This window comes from Aedes albopictus, unplaced genomic scaffold (assembly GCF_035046485.1).
Source record: "Aedes albopictus strain Foshan unplaced genomic scaffold, AalbF5 HiC_scaffold_55, whole genome shotgun sequence".
Lineage (NCBI taxonomy): Eukaryota > Metazoa > Arthropoda > Insecta > Diptera > Culicidae > Aedes > Aedes albopictus.
This window is the reverse complement of record NW_026917365.1, coordinates 4,928-28,521: the sequence shown is the minus strand read 5'-3', so window position 1 is coordinate 28,521 and position 23,594 is coordinate 4,928. Positions and strand designations below refer to the sequence as shown.

Here is a 23,594-nt window from a genome sequence, read left to right as displayed (position 1 = left end):
CGCTCGCTCGTAAGAATATTCCCGTGATTATCTCGGCACATGTCGGCTTGTGGCACAGAGCTTCTGCGCGAGCGGTTCAGCTTCTCGTAGAACTTTCGTAAACAGACGCACGCGGAGCGAAACAGAGGAAACAGAGCGCTTCTGATTACTACAAGACCGAACTGTCGACCGTGATAAAAGGGTTAACCATGGCTGTGATATCAATCCACTAAACTTCGAACCAAACTCAGTAATAGCAAAGATTTAAACTTGACCTTCAAGAAGATACACAATTTATTGTAAATCATACAATATATCGGCATGCACTTGTGCTACCACTTTGAGCCTTAACAAGTAGATAAATATGGCAACTCCTACTAACACAATGTGCCACAAAACTTTCGAAGCTTTGCGTGTACGATTAAAGGATGTTCTCCTATGGCCTAATATCAACAATTTTGATACGAAAACACAGAAAAAAAACTTTGAGATAATTAACAATTTTGAAAACACATCAAAAGACCATTAGTGGTCTTTTGACTTAGTACTTATAGACCGAAAACAGATAAAAACATAAAGAGAGACATGAAATCGCACTTTTACAAAGAGCTACTCGTACCTAACAATGATCGACAAAAATGTATGCGAGACGATTGAATAATGCTTGACTTATGAACCTAGTTTAAAACCTATCAATTTAGAGGACTGTTTTGTAACAACAATGAATTCTCCACTCAAGAGAGCAAGAGCGAACTATAGTTCTACGTGTAAATTGAGATGAGGGGAAAATAACTGCTTACCTTACATGCTAAAAGCAGGTCTTAAGAGTAGTGTTGTTGGGATTCTGTTCCGCCGTTTCACTGGTTTATTGCCTCACGTTTGGCGACAGCCACCTTATTTGCTGCGCTTGTTGCTATTATTGCCACGATTGCCGCCTTGCCGGAAGGTGACGCGGCGACGTTTTCCTCAGGACGAATCAATTCCATTGCACGATTCGTACTCCGACGAAGTGGATGTCGTGCACGCCGAACAGTTCGAGTCGTAACTGTTGGAGTTGGAGATCGGTTTCGGCGCCGGTTCACCCACGTTGGCATTGAGGACCGTTGCCAGAGAGGAGGAGGAATGCGACTGGGGCGAGAGGACTGGATGGCGAAGATCTTCCGTTGGGGACCATGGCGGCTGGGGGAAGCGATGCCGGTGTACTCGAATCGCCCGCCACAGTCTTACCTCGGTGCCGACTCTGAAAAACGTATTGCCCAGTTAGTGGGAATCTGTTACACAATTTAACGGTGCAACATGCACCGATATCTGATTCTAAATAAGAGACACTGGGGAGACTGAATACTTAGGGGAGTTTGATAGAATGTTTTCCCTCTAATATTGACTTACCTCAAACCTATCCTGCGTAGATCGTCCTGCTCCATCGCGTAGATAAAGTCCTCGTAGCTAAACTCCTCAAAGTGAATAGTGCTTCGAACGTGATCGTTGAATCCATGCTGCACCAGCCACTCGTCCAATCGCGTATCCGGCTGACTGCCGGCAGCCATCGATTCCGACACACCATCAAACGGAGCCACCCGAACCGGCGTTCGTCGGTCCAATCCGGCTCGCACCGAATGCTGTCTGGTTGGAGCCGTTGGCCTCAGGAAGTTGTTGTTCGCGGCGTCCACTTCATCAGCTATTCCAGGGCTCTCCGTCAGGTCACTGGCGTACCCCTGGGAATTATGATCCTGCCGACTTGCCACCGACATCAGCTGACTCGCCAGTGCACGCACCATTTCAGTGTTTGTGGTCTGTCCTTTGAGAGCTGTTTTGAAAACTCCGTGATACATTTTGTGAGATTCGTACAGATCTTCCATCAGTCTTAGGTTCTCCGCTCGCAGAGCAGTAATTTGATCATTGATCATCTTGGTGCGGCTTAGCTTGGCGGGTTTTGCCACTGCTACCGAGTTTACGGTGCCCACACCCGATGTGGACAGTTCCCCATCATCGTCGTCGTCATCGATGCCACCCCGAGCTGCATCTCCTCGGTTCCGGTCATTTTCCGCATCATCATCCTCATCGTCATCATCATCATTATGGCCATGTCCGGCTAGGTTCCGACCCAGTTCTAAAAAAGTGAAATTATTAGTATTTTACGGAATGTTTCCGGAAATCAGCAAACCATTTACCAGGCGAAAGTATGATAATCGCCGCCTGGACGGCACTCTTGACCAGGTTATCCAGCGCAAACATCCAGTGGGGCTTTATGTTGTGCGATCGCAGCACCGTAATGACCGCATCCTGGAACGAGTACATCGCCAAGTGCAGATGATCGATCGCCGTCGAGTCAAAGTCCAGACTCTTCTTCAGCCCGCTGATGGCCCCCTCCAGATGTTCCTTCTTCTGCTCGGTGATGTACGTTCGCAGGGCCTTGATGAGCGTCTCCAGATGGGACTGGGTGATGTCGACCGCCTCCTTCCGGTCGGAGACGATCTTTTCCATCCACACCTGGCATATTTTGCGCTCGTCGTGCTCTAGGACCTTGTGCAGCGTGGCGCGACGTTGGGAGTCTTTTTTGAGCAGGTAGAAGCCGTCACTTTCGTTGGCCTCGCCGGCCAGGAGGGGAGATTTGCTGGACGTCGTAGGGAGTTCAACCTAAGGAAGAGAGGATGTGGAGAATGAGTTATTTTTTTAAATAATTCAGGGAGAGCTTTGGCGAGGTCTACGTAGACTTATTTTTGGTCATCTCAAATCATGCCCCTCAGCAGGGATGGCATGTCACGCAGAAACTGTGCCCATTTACGCTCATCTTTCACAGAACTTCTCAGTTTCATTTTCCTTGCAAAAGAGAAAGAGAAAAAACGCACAATAAAATGTACATAATTTCTCTCACGCAGAGTTTTTGTGCGGGTGATTAGAGTGCTGCGTGAGAGCAATAAGAGCCCGCAAGTCATAATCCCAGTGCGCAATTTCTGCGCGCACGCAGAAAAAAACAGAACTCAGTGCACACGCAGTGTGTTCAAAGGGGTCAATGTTGCTTGAGCATTTGGTGAACCGAAAGCATGCCAGTGAGTCCAAAAACCGCTAAGAGGTATCAAATCCTGTGATACCAGAGACAAGCAGACGTCTTAAGCTAGTCAAGGACTTATAGTTGATGGATATTTTGATTCCAAATTCCACCAACAGGCGGTGCTAGTGAGCTAATAAATTTTGTTTGTCATATATATCAGGAAAATTTGCAAACAATTGCAACTAGCGCCGCCTAGCTGCAGAAACTCGAACCAAACGATAATAATTCTGAAAGCCCTTGATCTACCAAAAAAATTTGCCGAAGACACCATCTTTCTAAAGAATCAGAATGCTGAGATATGTGAAATGGAAAATTTGTACGCTATCTAGCGCCGCCTAGCGGTGAAATCACGAATCATACGGCCCATATTCTGAAAGCGCTTGACCAGCTGAACAACTTTGCCGAAGAAACCAACTCTCTAAGTAATCAGGATCCTGAGATATATGGGATGGAAATTTTGTCAGTGTTGCATCTGATTGTCTAAGATATCACATAAATCACAGACAAGTAGATGTGACACTAACGAAATTTCAATCTTATATATCTCATGATCCTGATTAGTTAGAGAGTTGGTGTCTTCGGCAAAGTTGTTTGGCTGGTCAAGGACTAACCGATAATAAGACTTAAGATTCGGAATTCCACCGCTAGGCGGCGCTAGAGAGCAAACAAATTTTAAATTTCACATATCTCAGCATCCTCATTTTGTAGAAAGATGGCGTCTTCGGCAATATTGTTTGGTAGATCAAGGGCTTTCAGAATAATTACCGTTTGGTTCAAGTTTCTGCAGCTAGGCGGCGCTAGTTGCATTTTTTTGCAATTTTTCGTGATATATATGAAAAACAAAATTTGTTAGCTCACTAGCACCGCCTAGTGGTGGAATTTTGAATCTTAAGTCTTATTATCGGTTAGTCCTTGACCAGCCAAACAACTTTGCCGAAGACACCAATTCTCTAAGTAATCAGGATCATGAGATATATGAGATTGAAATTTCGTTAGAGTCACATCTATTTGTCTGTGATTTATGTGATATCTTAGACAAGCAAGTACTTTCATACTCCTGTGGTACACACAGTAATGCACTGGAAGTACGACTGAGTGCGCTCTCAACACGAATTTTTGTGTGCACATTTTCAGCGCGCACAAAATGTGCACGCAGAAACTGGAAAAACATGTTTCTTCTAACATTTGTTTGAGCACTCATTTTGAGTGTGCCGCGATGGATGCCAGAGAGTGAGCGGCTGGTTTGTGTGTGAAAAAAGTTGCGTAGTTCACCCTCGCTCTCGTTGAAAGTCGTGTGTAGAGTGTATGTTTTCTCTTCTCACGTTTCGCACTGAGGAGCATGCCATCTCTGCCCCTCAGCTATTAAAGACTTTTATTATGTACATTTTTTTTAATTTGTATGGGTCGGACACTTCGGCTAGACTTTGCTTCGGGATAATTGGCGTGGTATCATGCTACTGAGTATAATCCTCAAAGTCCTCTGCTAAGTGATCCCTAACCGGATACAGTAGAAGATTGACGCAACTCTCCGACGGCAGCAAGCAGGATTCCGTGCCGGACGTTCATGTATAGATCATATTGTTCGAGAGTTTCTCTGCCAGGTGCCCATTGATTACGATAAAGCTTTCGAGACGATCAGGGTCACGAAAATATGTGGAGAGCTCTCAGGCGCAAGGGTTTCCTTGAGAAAATCATCGGCCTCATTGAAGCACAGTACAGGGCAGTTTTGTGCAGAGTACTGCGCAACGTCAGTGTCTTGACCGATCCCAGCCGGGTCGTAGCTGGAGTGAGGCAAGGAGGTATATTTTCACCACTACCTGTCCTCATCGTAATCGACGAGATCCTGGTAGGTGCCATTGATTGTGAACCAAATTGTGGGTATTGTGATAGCCCATAACTATGGAACACCTTAACTGCCGTGAATCGCATATCTGTCCCATTTGCATAGGAAATCCAGCAAAGATGGGACTGATATGCGATTCACGGCAGTTAATGACTACGTACTGGCTGATAACGCTGATAACGTTGCTCTGATATGCAAGTATCAGTGCTCCGGATACAGAATCGTAGATTGGTCGAGGGGTTAGATCTTGAATGTGGATCTTGAGTTGGCTTTCTCAACAGATAAACTTTCACTGTATTGCCCGCCATAATGCTACGTACATAGACGCAGGTCTCATAAGCATCTTGCGAGGCATATGGGAATGCATTGAACTCTCAAGTAGTACAAATGATTTTGGCTTTCAATACGCCCTTATGGCACCGAAGCAATAGAAATAAACGAAATAAGCGAATAGTACATACCTCAGGCGAAAGTAATCCTCCGGAGGAACTTCGTCGGTTGAGCTGGAACCCAGCCGGTGGTGGTTCCATAGATTCAATTTCCAATGATGGCGTTTCGGCAAGATTCCTAAAAAAATGTTTCAATTATTATGGACTACAATTACCAATGTGATATAAGTATTTCTAATTCAATTGAGTAATGATAAGTAAACAAAGATTTTTTTTTTGGTAACGGAAAGCCAATAAGCTCAAAGACGAAATACAACATAATTTTAAAGAAAAACTAATAATCATTATAACCAGTACAAGATAGTAACAGGAAGAAAGTGTCTTCGAGAATATGATTCGATTGACTCTGACATAGAAGAACCTCCTTAGTTCTGATGGTTGTTACTACTCACCCAATGCTACTGACATGATTTGGCATTTGGATCGGCGCAAGATGGGCGAGATGTTTGTTCTTCCGGATCGAGGCCGATCTGGTCGAGGCGAATGTCGGTGGGATGCAGCTGTTGTTGTTGTCGGATTGTCACAGATTACAGTAATGGTGGTGGCGGAGGTAGTTGTTGTTGTAGGTTTTATTGATGGTGTTTTGTTACGATATTTGGGATGCGATCGAAACAAAGTCAAGCAGGACAGTGAGTAGGTTTAGAAATGAAACAGAACGGAACAGAAATATCAGGATAACAGAATGAACCATTTAAGATTAATTCAAAGAAAACAATTGCAAACTAGCGATAAAGATCGAAATAAATATAAATAGGTAATGCTTGAATATAAGCTTGAAATGAAATAAGAAAACTCACTCTGTTTCTGAGTTGATGCTTGGAGTATTGCAACTGGCCGTGCTTTGTTGGGATATTAGAGTTTTGCTGATGTGACGATCGGCCGGCATGCTGACACTTCGGGAGAACTCAGCTGCGCCAGCACTGATCGTGGACGGAGGGATGCTGATCGAGGCACGCATCTTCTTGTGTTTGCTGTTTGGATAAAAATTTGATTAGTGAATGAGCAATAATGCAAAGGTGCGGGTCATTTGGCAGCCTCTGGAATGTCCCTGAAATTCCATGGAACGCTCATGGAACCTGAAACGCACCTGAAACTCCATGGAACGTCATTAAACCCCCCGGGAACATACTGAAACACCCCTGAAACCGACTAAAACCCCCGCAAAGCCTTTAAATACTAAGACACCTCAAGTAACACCCATAAAATCCCCTGGAAAGCCACGGGAACCCCTTAAAATGCCTCGGAACACCCTGAGATCTCTGGAAGATACTGCAACGCCCCTGAAACCCCCTTTTACCCAATGTATCCCATGGAACGCGCTGAAATGCACCTGAAATCTTCTGAAACTTTCTGGAACTGAAACTCCTTCAAATTACCCGGAACACCTCTGAAACTCCTGGGCGACACTGTAACACCCCTGAAATGCTCTGGAACATCTCTGGAACGCCTCTAAAACCCCTTGGCACCCCATGGTACACCCATGAAATCCTAAGGAACGCATGTAAAACCCCATAGAACGTTCTATGAAACCCTATCGAACACCCCTGAATCCCTCTGAAATTCTCTGGAGCATCATAGAACACCCCTGAAACATCTCTGGAATAAAATTAACGCAAATACTCTATTTTGCCAAATTACCCACCTTCATTCAGTGTACTTACTCTGACAGGAACGGATCGTCCAGCAGCTCGGCAGCCGTTGCCCGTTTATCTACGTCCACTTCGAAGCAGCGCTTGATGAAGTTCTTGGCGACCGGGGACAGTTCAGCCGGTATTTCCGGGTGCTTTTTGTAGAAACCCACCTTGAACATGGCTGCCTGCGGTGAACCGAGCTCCACGAACGGCGGCTTCCCTGTGGCCATTTCAACAGCGGTGCACCCAAATGACCATATGTCCGCAGCCGGTCCGTAACCTCGCACACCTTGGTCGATTACTTCGGGGGCCATGTACTGCAGCGTACCGGTGAAGGTTTCCGTCACCGGATTGATTCCGGCCAACCGTTTCGATGTACCGAAGTCGGAGATTTTGACCACTCCGCTGTAAGTGTTCACCAACACGTTATCCCCCTTGATATCCCTGTGGACGATCTTCTGTTCATGCAGGTACTTCAATCCCTCCAATATCTGCTTCGAGTAGAATGCAATGGTGGCTTCGTTGTCCTTAAGCGGTCCCCACTTGGATCGTAGCAGCGCAGAAAGCGATCCTCCCGGAACCTGCTCCATGAAGATCTTGAAGTAGTTGTCCTCCGATTTCGATCCCCAGTACTGCACAATGTTTCGGTGCCGCAACTGCGAGTGCAGTTTGATCTCTTCGTGCAGCGGTTGCACCTCGTGACTGTACTTCTCCGGAACTTCCTTCACAGCGATCTTCACCTGCGTATTCAGATCTCTCGCTGCATAAACCGTACCGTAGGTACCCCGACCCAACACGATCCTCCTCGTCTGATCGTCCATCTCGTACTCGTACTTGATCTCGTCGCTCATGGTCTCCGTCGATAGATCTATGAATCCGGAATTCTGATCGGCAGTCATCTGCAAGATCAAGTCGTAGAACTGCTGCCGACACTGCACCGACGGGAAGTACATCTGAAAATCGTCGGAGTTCTGCTGCACGTACAGAAACGCACATCGCTCGTCCCGTTTGTACAAACTGACCGATTTGATCTGGCTGGCAAGAAAGTTGAAGTTGTGCACCTTCCGGCACTTGTCCTTCTCGTGCTGCTGGCAGATGTTGACTATGTCTATCGACTTCTGGTCGGCATCCATGTGGATCGAAACGTACGACGGAAAGAGAACTTTTTGCGTTTCTTGAATCAGGATGGGACATCGGACCGTTGAGGACGGTTCAGCGTTGGTAGCTTCCATGAAAAACTCCATCCAAAACTGGAAGATTTGCTGTTCGATCGAGGCGAGCGATTCCTCGGATTTTCTTCGAGAACAATCGATCAACGTGATGTTCCCGATGGTCGATTTAAGGTACCACTTGGGAGGTTTGAGCCGGAACATGCATTCGGCCGCTTGAATGGCTTTGGCGTAGTTTTCCGCCAGAACTGAGATTTCGAAGAACGTTGCCACGTTCCAGTAGTCTTTGATCGACGAAAGCGATCCTTTCTTACCGATCAGATTGCTCAGAATCATTCCGATGTGTTGTAGTTCTGAATCTGAGAAATCCTTGCCCTCGATCACCAACAGTGTTGCCAAATTGATTCCGGCAAATTCGTTGGGTTGGATCAAGAAGCTTTTGCGATACCACGTTATTGCGTTTTTCAACGATTCCAAATCCGTGCGATTTGATTCTACAAAAATATCTTTGTAGATCCTTCCGCAAAGGCACAGCATGTCAGGAAAATGATTCTCTTTCTTTTCCAATGCTTTTGTACAGGTTTTCAATGCTCTATCTCTATCACCTTCTTTATTCCTTCTATTCAATGCAAACGCATACAGGTAGTTCATGTTTCCCGTACTTATATAATGCTGTTTATTTGGAACCGTCTGAAGATCATCCACTAACTGAACCATGGCATCGTAATCTTGGACATCTCTCAACGAAAGCATGTACGTTTGAACGATCTCCTTTGACAGAACGTGAGGATCGTCCAACCTCTTCCTCATATTCCTCAGCATTTTCTGCAGTTCCTCCACATTCCCTGCGTATTGATCCCTTAAACTTCTCAAATCAGCCAAAAATTTCTCCCTCAAGTGCGCCTTCGACTGGATCTCCACGTCCTGAAAGATCTTCCTTAACCTACTCAGCAGGCTTATTTTCGAATCCACCTCTTCCGAATATCCCACCTTACTCGGATTCGTCACCACGCACCCCGCCCCTTCCACCGCCCTATAAGGCACAAATGTGTAATTCCCACACGAGATTTTCATCCTCAACGTAGCCTCACTATCCGAATCGTTATAGATCACAATGTTTTCCTTCATCTCGAAGCTCTCCCGAACCCCCAGATGATAGCTCAGCGTACTCTGCTGAGCACGCACGCTCAGATCCACCACGGCCACATCGGCACTGTAGAAACTGTCCACCGTGTTGAGCTCCCCGAAGTCCAGCTTCTCGAACTCCAACAGTTGCAAGTTGGCACACACCTGAACGCATGCCAGTTTCAGCTCCTCGAAGGCGGCCTTCCGTTGCGATTGGCTCGTATCAATAACACAAGCAATGTCCATCCGCGGTCGGCTTGAACCCGTCTGGGAACCGCTGACACTGTTGGCCGGGTTGGCCGGAGTGCCCGGAGCATTATTGTTCAGGATGGCCGTGGTGGAGGATACGTCGCTCAGATTGGACATGCTGTCGGCGAAGGAGCCTGCGTTGATGCCCGGCGACGGGAGGGGTTCTGAAACGAGAGGAGATAAAGGAGCTTTCAATAGAATAGGTAGTGCAGATGAATGTGATTTGAAAACAAGATTATCAACCCCTAGGTGATTTCTGTATTGTAAAAACTGTATTGTAACTTAAATTGCATAAATTTCAACATGGTTGGATGACTAAACTTTTGCCATTTTTGCCTTTCTCGTACACCAAGGTGTACCGAAAGGCTATATGTTCACTCCAAAAACGAAAATTTGATAGAGCCTCCGGAGGGGTCAAGTCTTATATAACAATCGACTCAGCTCGACGAATTGAGGTGATGTCTGTGTGTGTGTGTGTATGTGTGTGTGTGTGTATGTGTGTGTACAAAAAAACTCACATCACTTTTTGGCAGTAAACCTCATCCGATTTCGATGACCGACGGTTCATTCGACGCGGAATCTGGTCCCATTGTTTCCTATTGAAAATGGTTCGGATCGGTTCAGCCGTTCCGGAGATATGGCCATTTAGGTGTTCCGGAACGGTACCCCAGGAAGGGACCAGATATGAAAATGCATCAAACCAATGCATGCGACACATCAAACCACGGCATTTTCGATAACCTGATGAGTGGTAAGCATAAAAATTGTCTAAGACCATATCTGAACCGGTAGTGTTCCGGAACCGGTTCCGGGTGTCCCGCCGGAAGTGGCAAATATCAAAGTGAACCAAACCCATGCATGAGACACATCAAACCACGGCATTTTCGATAACCTGATGAGCGGTATTCAGGAAAATAGTCTCAGTCCATATCTGAACCGGTAGTGTTCCCGAACCGGTTCTGGGCGTCCCACTGTAAGTGGCCAAATATACAATTGTACCAAACTCATGCAAGCGACACATCAAACCACGGCATTTTAGATGACCTGATGGACAATGAGCAGGAAAATCATCTCAGACCGTATCTGAACCGGTAGTGTTCCGGAACCGGTTCTAGGCGTCCCGCTGGAAGTGGCCAAATATACAATTGTACCAAACCCATGCAAGCGACACATCAAACCACGGCATTTTAGATGACCTGATGGACAATGAGCAGGAAAATCATCTCAGACCATATCTGAACCGGTAGTGTTCCGAAACCGGTTCTAGGCGTCCCGCTGGAAGTGGCCAAATATATAATTGAACCAAACCCATGCATGCGACACATCAAACCACGGCATTTTCGATGACCTGATGGACAATGAGCAGGAAAACCATCTCAGATCATATCTGAACCAGTAGTGTTCCGGAACCCGTTCCGGGGTTCCCGCTGAAGTGGTTAAATCTGAAAGAGAAACAAACCCGTACATGCGTCACATCAAATAGCGGCTTTTTAGATTACCTAATCAACGGTCAGCAAGTGTTTCGGAATCGGTTTTGAGTGGCCGGAAGAGGCCAAATGTAAAAATGAATAAAATCCAGGCATGTGACACATCAAATCGTGGCTTTTGCGATAACCTGATGAACAGTTAGCTAGAAAATAGCCTTACGTCACTGGTAATGGTCCGGAATTGGTTCAGAGAGTCCCGTCGAAATTGTCAAACCCTGCATGTGGCACCTTCAATTTGCAGCGTTTTTGGTTAACCGATGAGCAGTTAACAAGACAATAGTGTTAGACCATATTTGGTTCAGCCGGTGGATACCCGGAATCAGATCCGGGTAGTAAAATGTAAAATTTAACCAAACCCATGGATGCGGTACATCAAATCACGACCAGTCTTGTAAACATTCTACACTTTTTACTACCTTCATTTCGTTGCCGCAGTCGGGTGTCAGTCGGCTTTGTTGCATTCGTGCGCTATCGTTACCTCTTACCTACACACAACACGAGCAATAGAACGAAGACTGATCACGACTTATCGACGACCTGATGGAAAAATAGGGTCAGACCACATTAGATTCCCGGTAGTGTTGCGGGTTCAGCTGTGGCTTCGAAAGTGGTTAGAAGTAAAAGTGAAGCAAACCCATTCATGTGATATATATTAAATCGCGGTGATTAGGTAAAGGTGAATAAATAGCAATAAACTATTCTCAGACCATAATTGGGACAACCGGTAGTGTCATGACTCATGGAATCAAATAATATAAAAATGTATAAATAGTATAAAAATGAACCAAACCCATACATACGACACATCAGATCGCAGATTTTTTGATAATCTAATGAACGGTTAGCAAGAAAATAGCCTTAGATCACATTAGAGATTAGATGTTGTGTAGCAGAACCAACGTTCATGTGAAAAATTAAATCGTGGCTTTGTTTAATGGCCTGATAAACATTAGGTATGAACAACAGTGACGAATAGGTCTAAGTTCTCATATATGAGAACAAAATATAAACAAAACTAAAGCGATCTCATCAAATCGTACCATTTCAGATTCCTAAGGTGTAAAGTAATAGCAGGATTGGTCAACGTTGAATGGAAAAATAAGAATTTGATCGCGTAAACAGAAGATGGTGGCTGTTTTAAGGAATTTTGAGCTCCAAAACTATGTAAAATAAGTGTATTTGGTATGGGAAATTTGTTTGGAGTCCACCAGAGTATCCAAAATAGCGGTCCAAAGTCCAAGATAATGGCCCAGTATTAATCAGTATTAATTCAGTATTAGTGCCTATTTTATAGGATTTTTAATTCTTGCATTATGGGCATATTTTGTATGAAAATATGTCCAGAATTCAAAATTTGTAATCAGAAAACCCAAGCTGACATGCCAAAATTCAATACGGCGACTATTTTATGTAATTTTAGGTGCAGAGTCCAAAAATGAATACCAGAACATCCAAGATGGTGTCTCAATGTTCAAGATGGCGGTTAGTTTAGTTGGGGTAGATATCCGGAGTCATAAAATGGTGACCGGAAAATCTAAAATGACGTTTCAAAATTTTGCGGCTTCATGACACTTGTTTAGTATGAGTTTTGGATCGTTGTCTTATTTTTTCTGAATATTGGATGTTATGCTAATATAAAATATATCCATATTGAGTAGATTTAGCAAGCAGTTTACATTTTGTATTTATGTCAATGTCATCAACATGTCGCTCGAGTTTTGTTGAAAGGATATTTTAAAGCACGAGAAAGGCACCATCACCACTAGGTGGATTAATTAGGGTTTTTTGTTTATGAAAATACAAAATTAGCATGTCAAATCAATGGACCAATTATGCGGATATTCCGGAACTTGCTACGGAAGGGATTTTCTTGAACACCATCAAAATCACATTTTTTCAATATCAAACTAACGTCGTTATAAGAGCAAAAAAAACTTGAGATTTTTTTCTGTTTTCACGAGATTTTTATCTCGGGACTAGTTCATCTAGGGACCAACGCAACAAGTTTACTTTCCTTCCGAAATTTTTGTGAGTATGTCGGGAGTGGGATTCGTCCCAGGCCCTCGGCGTGATAATCACGAACTTTAACCATTACACCAGGTCCGCTCCCAACCTGTGATTTCTTTATGAATTCTTTCAAGGATTACTGCAGGAATTTCTCAAGGGATTCTTAAAAAAAATCCCAAGCATTTCTTACTTAATTCCTCCAGGGATATCTTGAGAGGCCTCGATAGTGATTGTTTCAAGGCATAATCCGAGAAATGCTTCAAGAAATTACTTCCACGATTTCTTTTTCACAAATTCTTACACAGGATTCTGCAGGGATGTATCGGAGAATTCCTACAGGAACTTCCTTCACTTATTGCTCCAAAGATTCTTTCAGGAATTTCTCTCGGTATTTCACCGGACATTCCTCCATATTTTTTTAGTTATGTCCTCCCTCCAGTGATTATTGCAGTGTTTGTTTCGATTATTCCCACAAGTGTTTCTCCAGAGATTTTTATGATAATTCCATTTGAAATTTTTCAAAAGATTCCTGCATATTTTTTTTTGGGATTTTTTTTTTCTGGAAGTCTACTAGAGATTTTTCTTCAGGAGTTGCTCCAGGAATTCATTTATGAACTGCTCCTGTGATCCTTTAAGGAATTCCCCATACATTCCTGGAATTTCTCTAGGGATTCCTTCAGCAGTTGCTGCAGGGGTTTCTTCAGGAATTTCTCATGAGAGTTCTTAAAGAATTCCTCCAGGAATGCTTCCCGGAATACCTTCAGGAATTCCACTAGTGATTCCTTAAGAAATACCTTCAGAAGTTGCTCCAGCTATTCCTTCAGGAATTCCTACTAGGTCCCTTCTAGAATTCTTCAAGTATTCCTAAAATTTCTCTAGGGATTTCTTCACTGCCGTGTACAGCATAGTTGTCCCATGTTCTAGGTGAATCCCTAATAACATGTGACAACTATGGTGCACATGACAATTCAGGAGTTCCATCAGGAATTTCTCCTGGGATTGGCTTAGAAATTCCTCCAGGACTTATTCAGGAATCCCTCGAGAGATTGTTTCCGAAATTCTTCCAGGAATACCTTCAGGAATTCATTCAAGGTTTCTATCAGGAATTCCCCCTTCTTAGATTTCATCAGGTATTCCTCACGAGATTACTAAAGGCATTCCTCTCAAGATTCCTTCATGAATTCCTCCAATAATTTCTTCAGGAGTTGCTTCAGGATTCTTTCAGGAATTCCATGGGATCTTTTAAAGCAGTCCTCAAGGATTCCTGGATTTTCTCCAGGGATTGTTTCCAGAATTCCATTAGGAATTTATTTTATCGAAATTATTTCAAGAATTCCTCCTAGGATTTCTTTACAAATTTCTCTTGGAATTCCTTCAGGAACTCTTCTTAGGATTTCTTCAGGAAGTTAAGAAATTGTAGCTGGTATTGCTTCAAGAATCCATTTTTAAATTCCTCCTGGGATCTCTTCAGGGGCTCTTGCTGAGATTCCCTTAGGAATTCCTTCCTGGGAATACTGCAGGAATTATTGTAGAGATTCCATCAGTAATTCACTTCAGGATTCCTTCAGGAATTCTTTCAGCGTTTTCCCCAGGGATGCATCAAAAATGTTTCCCAGGTCTGCCTCCAGGCAATTCAGCGGGATTAAAGGAATTCTTGCAGATTTGTTCAGGATTCCTTCAGCAATTTATCTAGGAATTCTTTAAGAGAGTTCTCTAGAGATGCATTCAGCAGCTCGGTCATGAATTTCTCCAAAGATTGTTATAGGGATAACATAAGAAATTAATCTGACGATTTCTTTTGATATTTCTCCAAGGATATCCTCAACATTTTTTCAGGGATTCCTTTAACAAATTCTCCAGCAGTTTCAGCAGGAAATTCTTCAAGAATTTACACAGGTATTCCGGCAGGTATTCCTGCAAGGATTCCTTTCAGAATGTATGCAGAAAGTCATTCAAGAGACTTACCTAGAGAGGACCCTTGTGGAATTATTTCATTAGTTCCTCCAAGTATTACTCTAGAAATTGTATTAGGTAGCTCTCTAGGGATTTCTTTGATTTCTGCAAGGATTTCTTCGTGAATACATCCAGTGATTCGTCCAAGAATTTGTCCAGGTATTATTGCCCTTTTCCGGCTATACCAGTTGGCCAGTATAGTATGTCAGAAATAGACTAAAAACTTGAAGCATTTGAAGGCAAAGTATGTTTTATTTTCAAAATGAGAGATAAATTTGTGAAAAAATTACCACTTGCTTTGGTGGGATTCGAACCCACGACTCCGTATCGCTAGTCCGACGTTTTAACCAACTAAGCCACAGAACAAGTTACGATTCTGCGGAATAGAAAGTCAAATTGGATTCGAAACACCACTGTAAGAGTCCGTCGTTCACAACTTTATCTCTCCTTTGGCTCTTACAAGGGAAGGCTACGATCACCCGGGGATTTCAACCAAACTATTTTTGTTGCATTCTACAGGTACATCTTAAGAAAGTTCCTAAAAGCTTGGATTTGAAGAGTGTTGATATACTGAGCGTAATGTTTTTAGAATGTTGATATTAAAGCTCGACTAACACCATCAGATCGGTGCAAGCTCAGTATGCGTTGAGCGCATGGACGTCCCCTACGAATAATCACGAATAAAAATATATTTTTTACCAAAATGACATCATTGTGGATCACTGGAGGAAGTTCATAGTTTGCGAAACGCTGCTTTGGAGACTCCCATGCAATTTTCTATGTAATCTCTTGGATATCCTGAAGTACTGTTTAGTTTCACCAAGGTAATCTTTCTGGGATTCTGGGATTGTCTGTCTCTTGACGACTCCTTTCACCACTCTTTCGTTGGTTGCGGTATCTCCGGGACCTTCCTCTTGTCCTGTGCGCCCCATGAGCGTGGTGATGGACTTTAGACTGTAATGAGCCGTGGATTCACTGGAAAAGGCATAGGTTTCGTCGGAACGCTCGGTTGTCGACTTGAGTACAAGGCTGGGCGGACACGCTACTGAAAGCCGGTTAGGGTCAACGCTGCAGTATAGCGGTTCTAAACTAAACCGCGAAGTTTGGCTTCAAAATAAAACCACGAGGTCCTGGATTCCCCTTAATACCTGCTCTGCTTATCTTCTTCACGCCGTCTTTCAGCACTTGAATTTCATACACTCCAACTTCCACCTCTTCAGCTATATTTACACTTTGAATTTTGCTACTATTCTCTACCAGGCTGATCATCCACAGCTTTGAAGATCGTTGACCTCGAACCTTGGGACGTTGACCCGCCAAAGATCCTCCTCACCAAGGCCACCCATTTCGTCTTCCGAGGCCGGCCATTTCGCCACCTCCATGGCCGCCCATTCGTGTAGTCCTTGTAGTTCTGTACAGCATGGTGGGGGCTGCCGAAACTACCACCGTACGTGCATAGGGCAGGGTAGCGATAGCTACATTTATTTGTTCAACATCATTAAGGCAAGACATAATCGACGCTACAATACTCGGTTTGTGGCTGCCACTCTCCACCTCGGTCGCGCCCAATGCTCGCCAGGTCACGCTCCACCTGGACCGCCCATCGTGCTCTCTGCGCTCCACGCTTTCTTGTGCCAACTGGATCAGTTGCAAATACCAGCTTTGCAGGGTTGTTGTCCGGCATTCTTGCAACATGCCCTGCACTCCGTGTCCTTCCGGCTTTAGCCACCTTCTGGATTCTGGGTTCGCTGTAAAGTGCTGCGAGCTTGTGGTTCATCCTTCTCCGCCACACACCGTTCTCCTGCACACCGCCGAAGATCGTCCTTAGCACCCGTCGCTCGAAAACTCCGAGTGCTTGTAGGTCCTCCTCGAGCATGGTCCATGTCTCGTGCCCGTAGATGATCATCGGTCTTATTAGCGTTTTGTACATGGTGCATTTGGTGTGTGGGTGAATCTTTTTCGACCCCAGTTTCTTATGGAGCTCGTAGTAGGCCCGACTTCCGCTGATGATGCGCCTCCGAATTTCACGGCTCACGTTGTTGTCAGCCGTCAGTAAGGATCCGAGGTAGACGAATTCCTCCACCACCTAGAAAGTATCCCCGTCTATCATAACATTACTACCCAGACGGATCCGGTCGTGTTCGGTTCCGCCTATCAGCATATACTTTGTTTTTGAGACATTCACCACCAGTCCGACCTTTGCTGCTTCGCGTTTCAGGCGGGTGTACAGCTCTGCCATCGTTCCAAATGTTCTGGCAATAATGTCCATGTCGGCCGCAAAGCACACAAATTGACCGGATTTTGTGAAAATCGTTCCCCGACTCGTCGCATCACACCTTCCAGAGCGATGTTGAAGAGTAGGCATGAGAGTCCATCACCTTATCGCTGCCCCCGGCGAGATTCGAATGAACTGGATAGTTCACCCGAAACCCTTACGCAGTTTTGCATACCGTCCATCATTGCTTTAATCAGTCTAGTCAGCTTCCCAGGAAAGCCGTCTTCGTCCATGATTCTCCATAGCTCTGCGCGGTCGATACTGTCGTATGCCGCTTTGAAGTCGATGAACAGGTGATGCGTTGGGACCTGGTATTCACGGCATTTCTGGAGGATTTGCCGTACGGTAAAGATCTGGTCCATTGTCGACCGGCCGTCGATGAAGCCGCCTTGATAACTTCCCAAGAACTCATTCGTTTTAGGTGACAGACGACGGAAGACGATCTGGGATAGCATTTTATAGGCAGCATTCATTCAGCCAGATCCTGACTATTAGCCGATGCAAACAGGTAGCGATAGCTGCGTACGTGAAATTACACTACTCCTTACAAATGCATTCTTTTTTTTACAAATTCAACGTGACAAATCTCATCCATACTGAACATTACACTGATACTGACACAGATAACCGCTTGGTTATCTCTTAGAATTTGATAAGCTTTTTTTATTTGGATGGCTAGAAGAGTTCATGAACCCTGATTTTTCCAGAAGTTCCTTCTGGGATTAACCCAGGCGCCTCTTTTCAAAACCGTCTTGGCGTTACTACGGAGAACCATCAGGATTTAAGATTCTTTAAGAAATTAATTGTTTGGTTTCAGTCAAAAAAAACTTTCTAAAATTGCAACAGAAGTTGCTTTTGAGCTCCGGGGTTTACTTCCTATGTAAATTCTTGCAAGATTTTACCAAGAATTTCTTCCGAGAATCCTGCAGGAGCCCATTCTCCCATAATCCTTCAGAAGCTTCTTCTGGGAATCTCCTGGTGTTCCCGAAGAAATGCCTAGATCAAAAACCTGGTTTAATCCCCAGAAGGGTTTCCCGGAAGAATCTTAGTCAAAACTCTTCTTGGAATTCCTAAAGAAACTTCTGAACACCAAGAGAAATCCCCAGAAGGAAACCCATAGAGGAAAACTGAGGAATCCACAGAAGGCACTTCTGGAAGAATCCTCAGACAGAGTTTCTGTAGAAATTCCCAGCAGGTATTCCTGAAGGAATCAACAAATGGCACTCGTGGAGTAATCCACAGATGGCAGATGATGAATGCTAGGTGGAATTCGTGTACTGATCCCTACATGGAATTCCTAGAAGAATCTGCAGAAAAAATCTGGATTATGTTTAATTATGTGACATAATTTATGTCTACAAACCCGGCTACATATGGGAGATCGGGGTTAACAGACACAAGTCATGAATCACATAAAATTAACTTCTTCCATTCTTCGCAAAATAACGAAATTTGATTTGCCGCACAATAATAGATAGATAGACAGAAGGGGTTCAGGAATCCTATGCTGTAGATTTTCCCGTGAGATTAGGTTTTCAGACTAGCTTTTGAAGTGGTTAATATGACCAAAAAGCATCAATATGTGTTCTATTTTAATTTTTTTTTAACTGTATTAACGAGATTTTTAGCCCTAGGCTAGTTCATCTCGGAACCCATGCTGTACTTCCCTTCCGAAGTAAGAACTCACATTTTGTGAGTTTGTCGGGAGTGGGATTCGATCCCAGGTCCTCGGCGTGAAAGTCAAGTGTTCTAACCTTCCAACCAGGTCCACTCCACAATTCTATTTTAAAGGAAACTCTTAAAGAAAACCATTAATTAATTCATGAATGGAATATCAGAAAAAAGTTCCGGTTTGTTTAGCCGAATGGAATTTGGACGAACGCCGTTTGACCGAATGCCGTTTGGCCAAAAAAGGAATGATGAATTTGATCACTTTTTTGCATCAGTAAAACTCGAAAGAACTGTATATGATTCAAAGAAGAAAAAACTCTGACAAGAATATTCGCAGTGTCAACGTCAACTGATCCCTATGTGGTAAAACTAGAAAGAATAGTCTATGATTGAAAAAAAAAAAGAAATAATTGTGATGATCATATTTACAGCTAGAGTGTATTCACGCCTATACATTCATTAGAACATAATTCGGTCAAATGTCATTCGGTTAAACGGCCTTTTCGGTCAGATGGCGTTCGGCCAAATGGCGCTCGGCCAAAGAAAATTCGGCCAAATGGCCTAACACCAGCAAAAACAAACTCATGGAGGAATTCGCGGTTGAGCTTTTGAGAACAACACTGGGTTAACTTGAAAAGAAACATGTGAGTGAATTCCAATAAGATCCTTTGGAGAACGTCAGAAGGAACTCCCTGAAAAATCCTAAAAGGGAACATCCATTAAGTACATCACGCTAAAATTTCCTAAACTTAATACGTGGCTTGTCACACTTTCCTAACCACCCCCACACCTTCTCTAAGCGTGATCAGAGTTTAAAATTTTCATTTTCAATGAATGAAATTCAACGTGAATTTTGAAAATTCTCAACTGAGGGATCAAAATAAAATTCATTTTGGTGAATGAATTTTTTCACCTATTCATTCATTTTTCTGTCACTGACAATTCTCACTGAGAAATAAAACTGGACCGTAACTTCCGATTATACTTCCAACCACCTCAAAACTTGTGTATAGTAGTTAATTAGAATATTAATTATGTTCTCTATTTGTCTATTAAGTCGTATTGTGCGACTGTTAACAGAAATTGGACATTTTACGATGTGCGTAAAAATATTCGTGACAGAGAATTGAATGAAAAAAGAGAGGCATTCAGCTGACAATGAATGTGGCCAAACACGAATGGAAAAATGAGAATGTCAATCTTTAATTTCTATCTTCGATTTTTTTACTCTCTGAGCGTGATGCACTTTATGGATCACCCCAAATAAGCTTCTCGATTTGAAGAATCTCCAAAAAACATTATTGCAGAAATCTTAGAAGGTAATCTTCCTTTTGCAATAAGGTTATTTTTAGCTCAAACCGTAAGAAATCCTAAATCTACTTCTGGAAGAATTCCAGGGAATTGCACTGAAGAATCTCATAAGAATGAGTAAGATAATCCCACAAAAACTCCTGGAGGGATCTCTTCAAAAATACTTGTTATGGTTTCTAAAATATAACCTAGTGAACCTTCTAAGTAACACATAAAAAACTCTCCCTCCTTAGAATACCCAAAAATAAAGTCTTACAGGAATCGTAGTTCTCTACTCCTGGACGATTTCACGGAGACTTCTGAGAAAACTCCCTCGCAGAAATTGCAACAGGAGGAATTCCCGAACAAATCTGGACAACTGATTCTTATTTTAGAAGAGGTTGACGCGTGGGTTGTTTTGATGCTTGTTTATTTTGACTAGGGTCTCCTAATGTCTAGTCTAGCGGATCGTCCATTCGGAGACGGCAGGTTTGATTCTCGATCAAATTAGGGAAACTTCGTTGACCTTCTGGGCATAGTGTATCAATTTACCGATATCCAATCATTATATTTGTAATAGTCATTTGTATCGTATCAACATTGTAGATTCAAACTTATGCGAATGTGGCTTAACGTATGAAGACATTGATCACATTATAATTAATTGTTCTCGGTTTATTGCACCGAGGAAGATATTATTTGATAGCCTAATTGCAGCAGGTTTTTCAATTCCTGTATCTATACGGGATGTTTTGGGCTTAAAAAATGAACATATATTGAAACTTTTGTTCAAATTTCTAAATGAGATTGCCTATTTTGTTTGATACTGTTCCCCTTTTTTTGGTATTCTTTATTTTCAGCCTTGAAGATTCGTTTCTGATGACCCCCTGACCTCTCCCCCTCCCCCATTAGGATTTCTGGATTTCCGGAGACTCGTTTTACGATTTGGCATGCTGTCCTTTTTCAAGATAGCGGCTCCGTTATGGTTCATTGCCGTGTGAGCCTTTAGTTTTAAGTTATTTTTGTAATGTTTTTTTGAAAAGAAAAAGAGGTTTTGTGCCTCTTTGAGAAAGATTTCGTTTTTGAAAATGCCGAAATCACTCAAAGGGGTTTTTCCCTCTTTCTAAATTGCAAGTTAAAATAAACAATAACAATAACAATAATCAAGTAATTCCATTTTAAAATTATAAATAGCTGGCCTACTCACAAGCCATGGAGCACATAGAATGTATAAACCATACAAAAGCATTAAATAAGCACTACATCAATCTTTGCATTTTTCCGTCAACATTTATTATCTAAATTCCAGAAACCGAACAAACAGCCATACCATCACTCAAAAGTGTTATCAATCCCTTCTTCGATTTGCAGTCCAGATTGAAACGGAAGTTTTCGCCCGCCATCAATAAATAGCCTTATCAGCCGACGAATTCCTATCTGGACGGACAGGTTCACTCCCTCGTTCCGATGCGTATCCACAATGGGGTTCTGTTGCACGTGCCTGGTCCCTGGCTATTAAAATTTGAACTTGAATTACTTGCCCTTGTGGTTACTTAATTTGAATACGGTAGAAATTCAAATCACGTTGAACCGTGCTTAATGTAAACAACACCGCAGAACGTTATCCGATACATTCCACGGCAAACACTCTCCAACTACCCATCCCGAAAAGACGAGATCTCTGCTTATCATCAGCCAAACCACTCGGAATCACGTTTGTTTGTTTTATAGATGGAGTGAATTGCGTCCGCATTGTATTAGGCAATGTTTTCTACTGAGCAAAAAAAAAAACAGAAACCAGATGCGGAGGAGTTCCGCACAAGGTCAAGGAGCCTCGTTCGATTTTTGCCCCTAACCGTTATGGGATGATGTTTGTACTTGCGCAGAGAGACGTACCCATTCATAATTTGGAAACGATGAGTCACACTTTTTCTAGTTGGCGGCAAAATAATTCAAGCTATGAGAAATAACCGAAAGCTGAATGAAACCGTGAATGAGTCTCGTGTCTAGCGTTTCTACTAACTCCCGGATTAGTGCCTATCCCGGAAGGTTACTCGGAATAACACGCGACTGCCTACGGCCGCTGCTCGTGTTCAGTCAAATAAACGTGATTGATAAAAAAGTGAGACAGATAACGTTTTGACAAACGACTTCTAAAGAATCGATGAAAAAGCCCCGAAATCGGCATTTTTAAACAATCAATAAAACAGTTTGTTTGGCGTTTGGTGTTTCCAGAGAAAGGTGACGTAACACATTAAAATTTAGCTTGCCTGCCTGGGTTCTATTGAGGCTAATACATTTTTAAACTACAAAGAGAGTATAGAACTCACAGCGAAAGAATAAAACAAAAATTGTAGTTTGAAACGCGAAGAAATTTTGAACTTCAAGCGACCGGAAGACATGATAACTACGTGGTGAGCTCGTTCCATACTATTTTTTTTTAGAACAGTTTATTGAGTTTGCTACATCAATAAGACAAAAAATCGTGATTCAGAGTTTCTACCACCAACTGACACATACTCGTTTGCTATGTTTTGTCTATATAAAAACTATGAATGGGTCAAAGTCAGAGTTATCGAAATAGTCATGTTCGCGTTCCCACCAACATTCCGGTAGAATTACTCTAAAGTCTAAACGAAATACCGAATACTCACTTTTATGCAGCTGTGACGGATACATTTTTTTCCTCAATGGGACAGCTCACTTCAACGTCTACTCAATGGTAGGCCACACGATAAACAGGTAGGTGGTAACGATCTTCTCTCTTCGAGCAACAACAATAAATCTTCCTCTCGCAACACGCAAGAATCCAAACAGCACCCGAATCGCCAAAAACACAGTCAAAAAACGAGCCGTCTATTTCCGACCGATGATCACATCGAGCAAAATCACGCTATTCGCGAATCACCAGATGGACCCAGCCTCTGATCAACCGCCAAATGAGCCTATCTGCCTTGTAACGTAGACGATGGGCTACGCTGGATGAGTTATCTTCACAGAATCGTTAGTCTCAACTTTTCTTCCGCTTTATAAATATGGCAATTAGAACAAATTGACGTTCAACCGACTTCACATTGTCACATTCTACATGGCTGATTAAGCGTTCCAACCGCAACACTTTTACGCGGTCAACTTAAGAGCAATTATCACCACTTTCGCGCGGACCACTTTGAATCACCACGGCTCACAAGCTTCCTTAGATCCCTTCGATCACGCCAATGGCACCTGGTCCACCCGATGACTAATGATGTCATCCAGCGCGCGATCCACTCTCGAACTTGAACCGTCTCAAACGAAAAAAAAACAGCTCTTATCCAAATTGAAGCACATCCGACGCGGTGAACTATGAACGCAAAACTGACCGACTAACGGCGACGGTGCGGTCGACCGTCAAAGACGATGTTATACTGCAGA

General features: G+C 43.2%; 1 protein-coding gene across 2 annotated transcripts; it reads right to left on the bottom strand.

Annotated features, from left to right (window-relative positions):
* Positions 1-242: 242 nt before the first annotated feature.
* On the bottom strand, positions 243-23,594 carry LOC115269543 (mitogen-activated protein kinase kinase kinase 15). Of its 2 annotated transcripts, XM_062843801.1 has the most exons (8): positions 22,835-23,593; positions 6,985-9,661; positions 6,121-6,294; positions 5,716-5,823; positions 5,336-5,441; positions 2,151-2,616; positions 1,369-2,089; positions 243-1,219 (listed from the first exon to the last, which is right to left on the bottom strand). In XM_062843801.1, exons 1-8 carry the CDS (start codon positions 22,857-22,859, stop codon positions 946-948), a joined length of 4,551 nt encoding a protein of 1,516 aa, XP_062699785.1. In that variant the 5' UTR covers positions 22,860-23,593; the 3' UTR covers positions 243-945. The 2 variants fall into 2 exon arrangements, with proteins under 2 accessions (XP_062699785.1, XP_062699786.1); XM_062843802.1 differs by lacking the exon at positions 5,716-5,823 and having other exon boundaries at positions 22,835-23,594.

Coding starts and splice junctions, on each gene's coding strand:
- LOC115269543 (XM_062843801.1), bottom strand. CDS start 22,859: ATGTATCCGTCACAGCTGCATAAAA. Junction 5,824..6,120: donor AGCATCAACTCAGAAACAGA/GTGAGTTTTCTT, acceptor CAACAACAACAG/CTGCATCCCACCGACATTCG. Junction 2,090..2,150: donor GATTATCATACTTTCGCCTG/GTAAATGGTTTG, acceptor TCACTTTTTTAG/AACTGGGTCGGAACCTAGCC.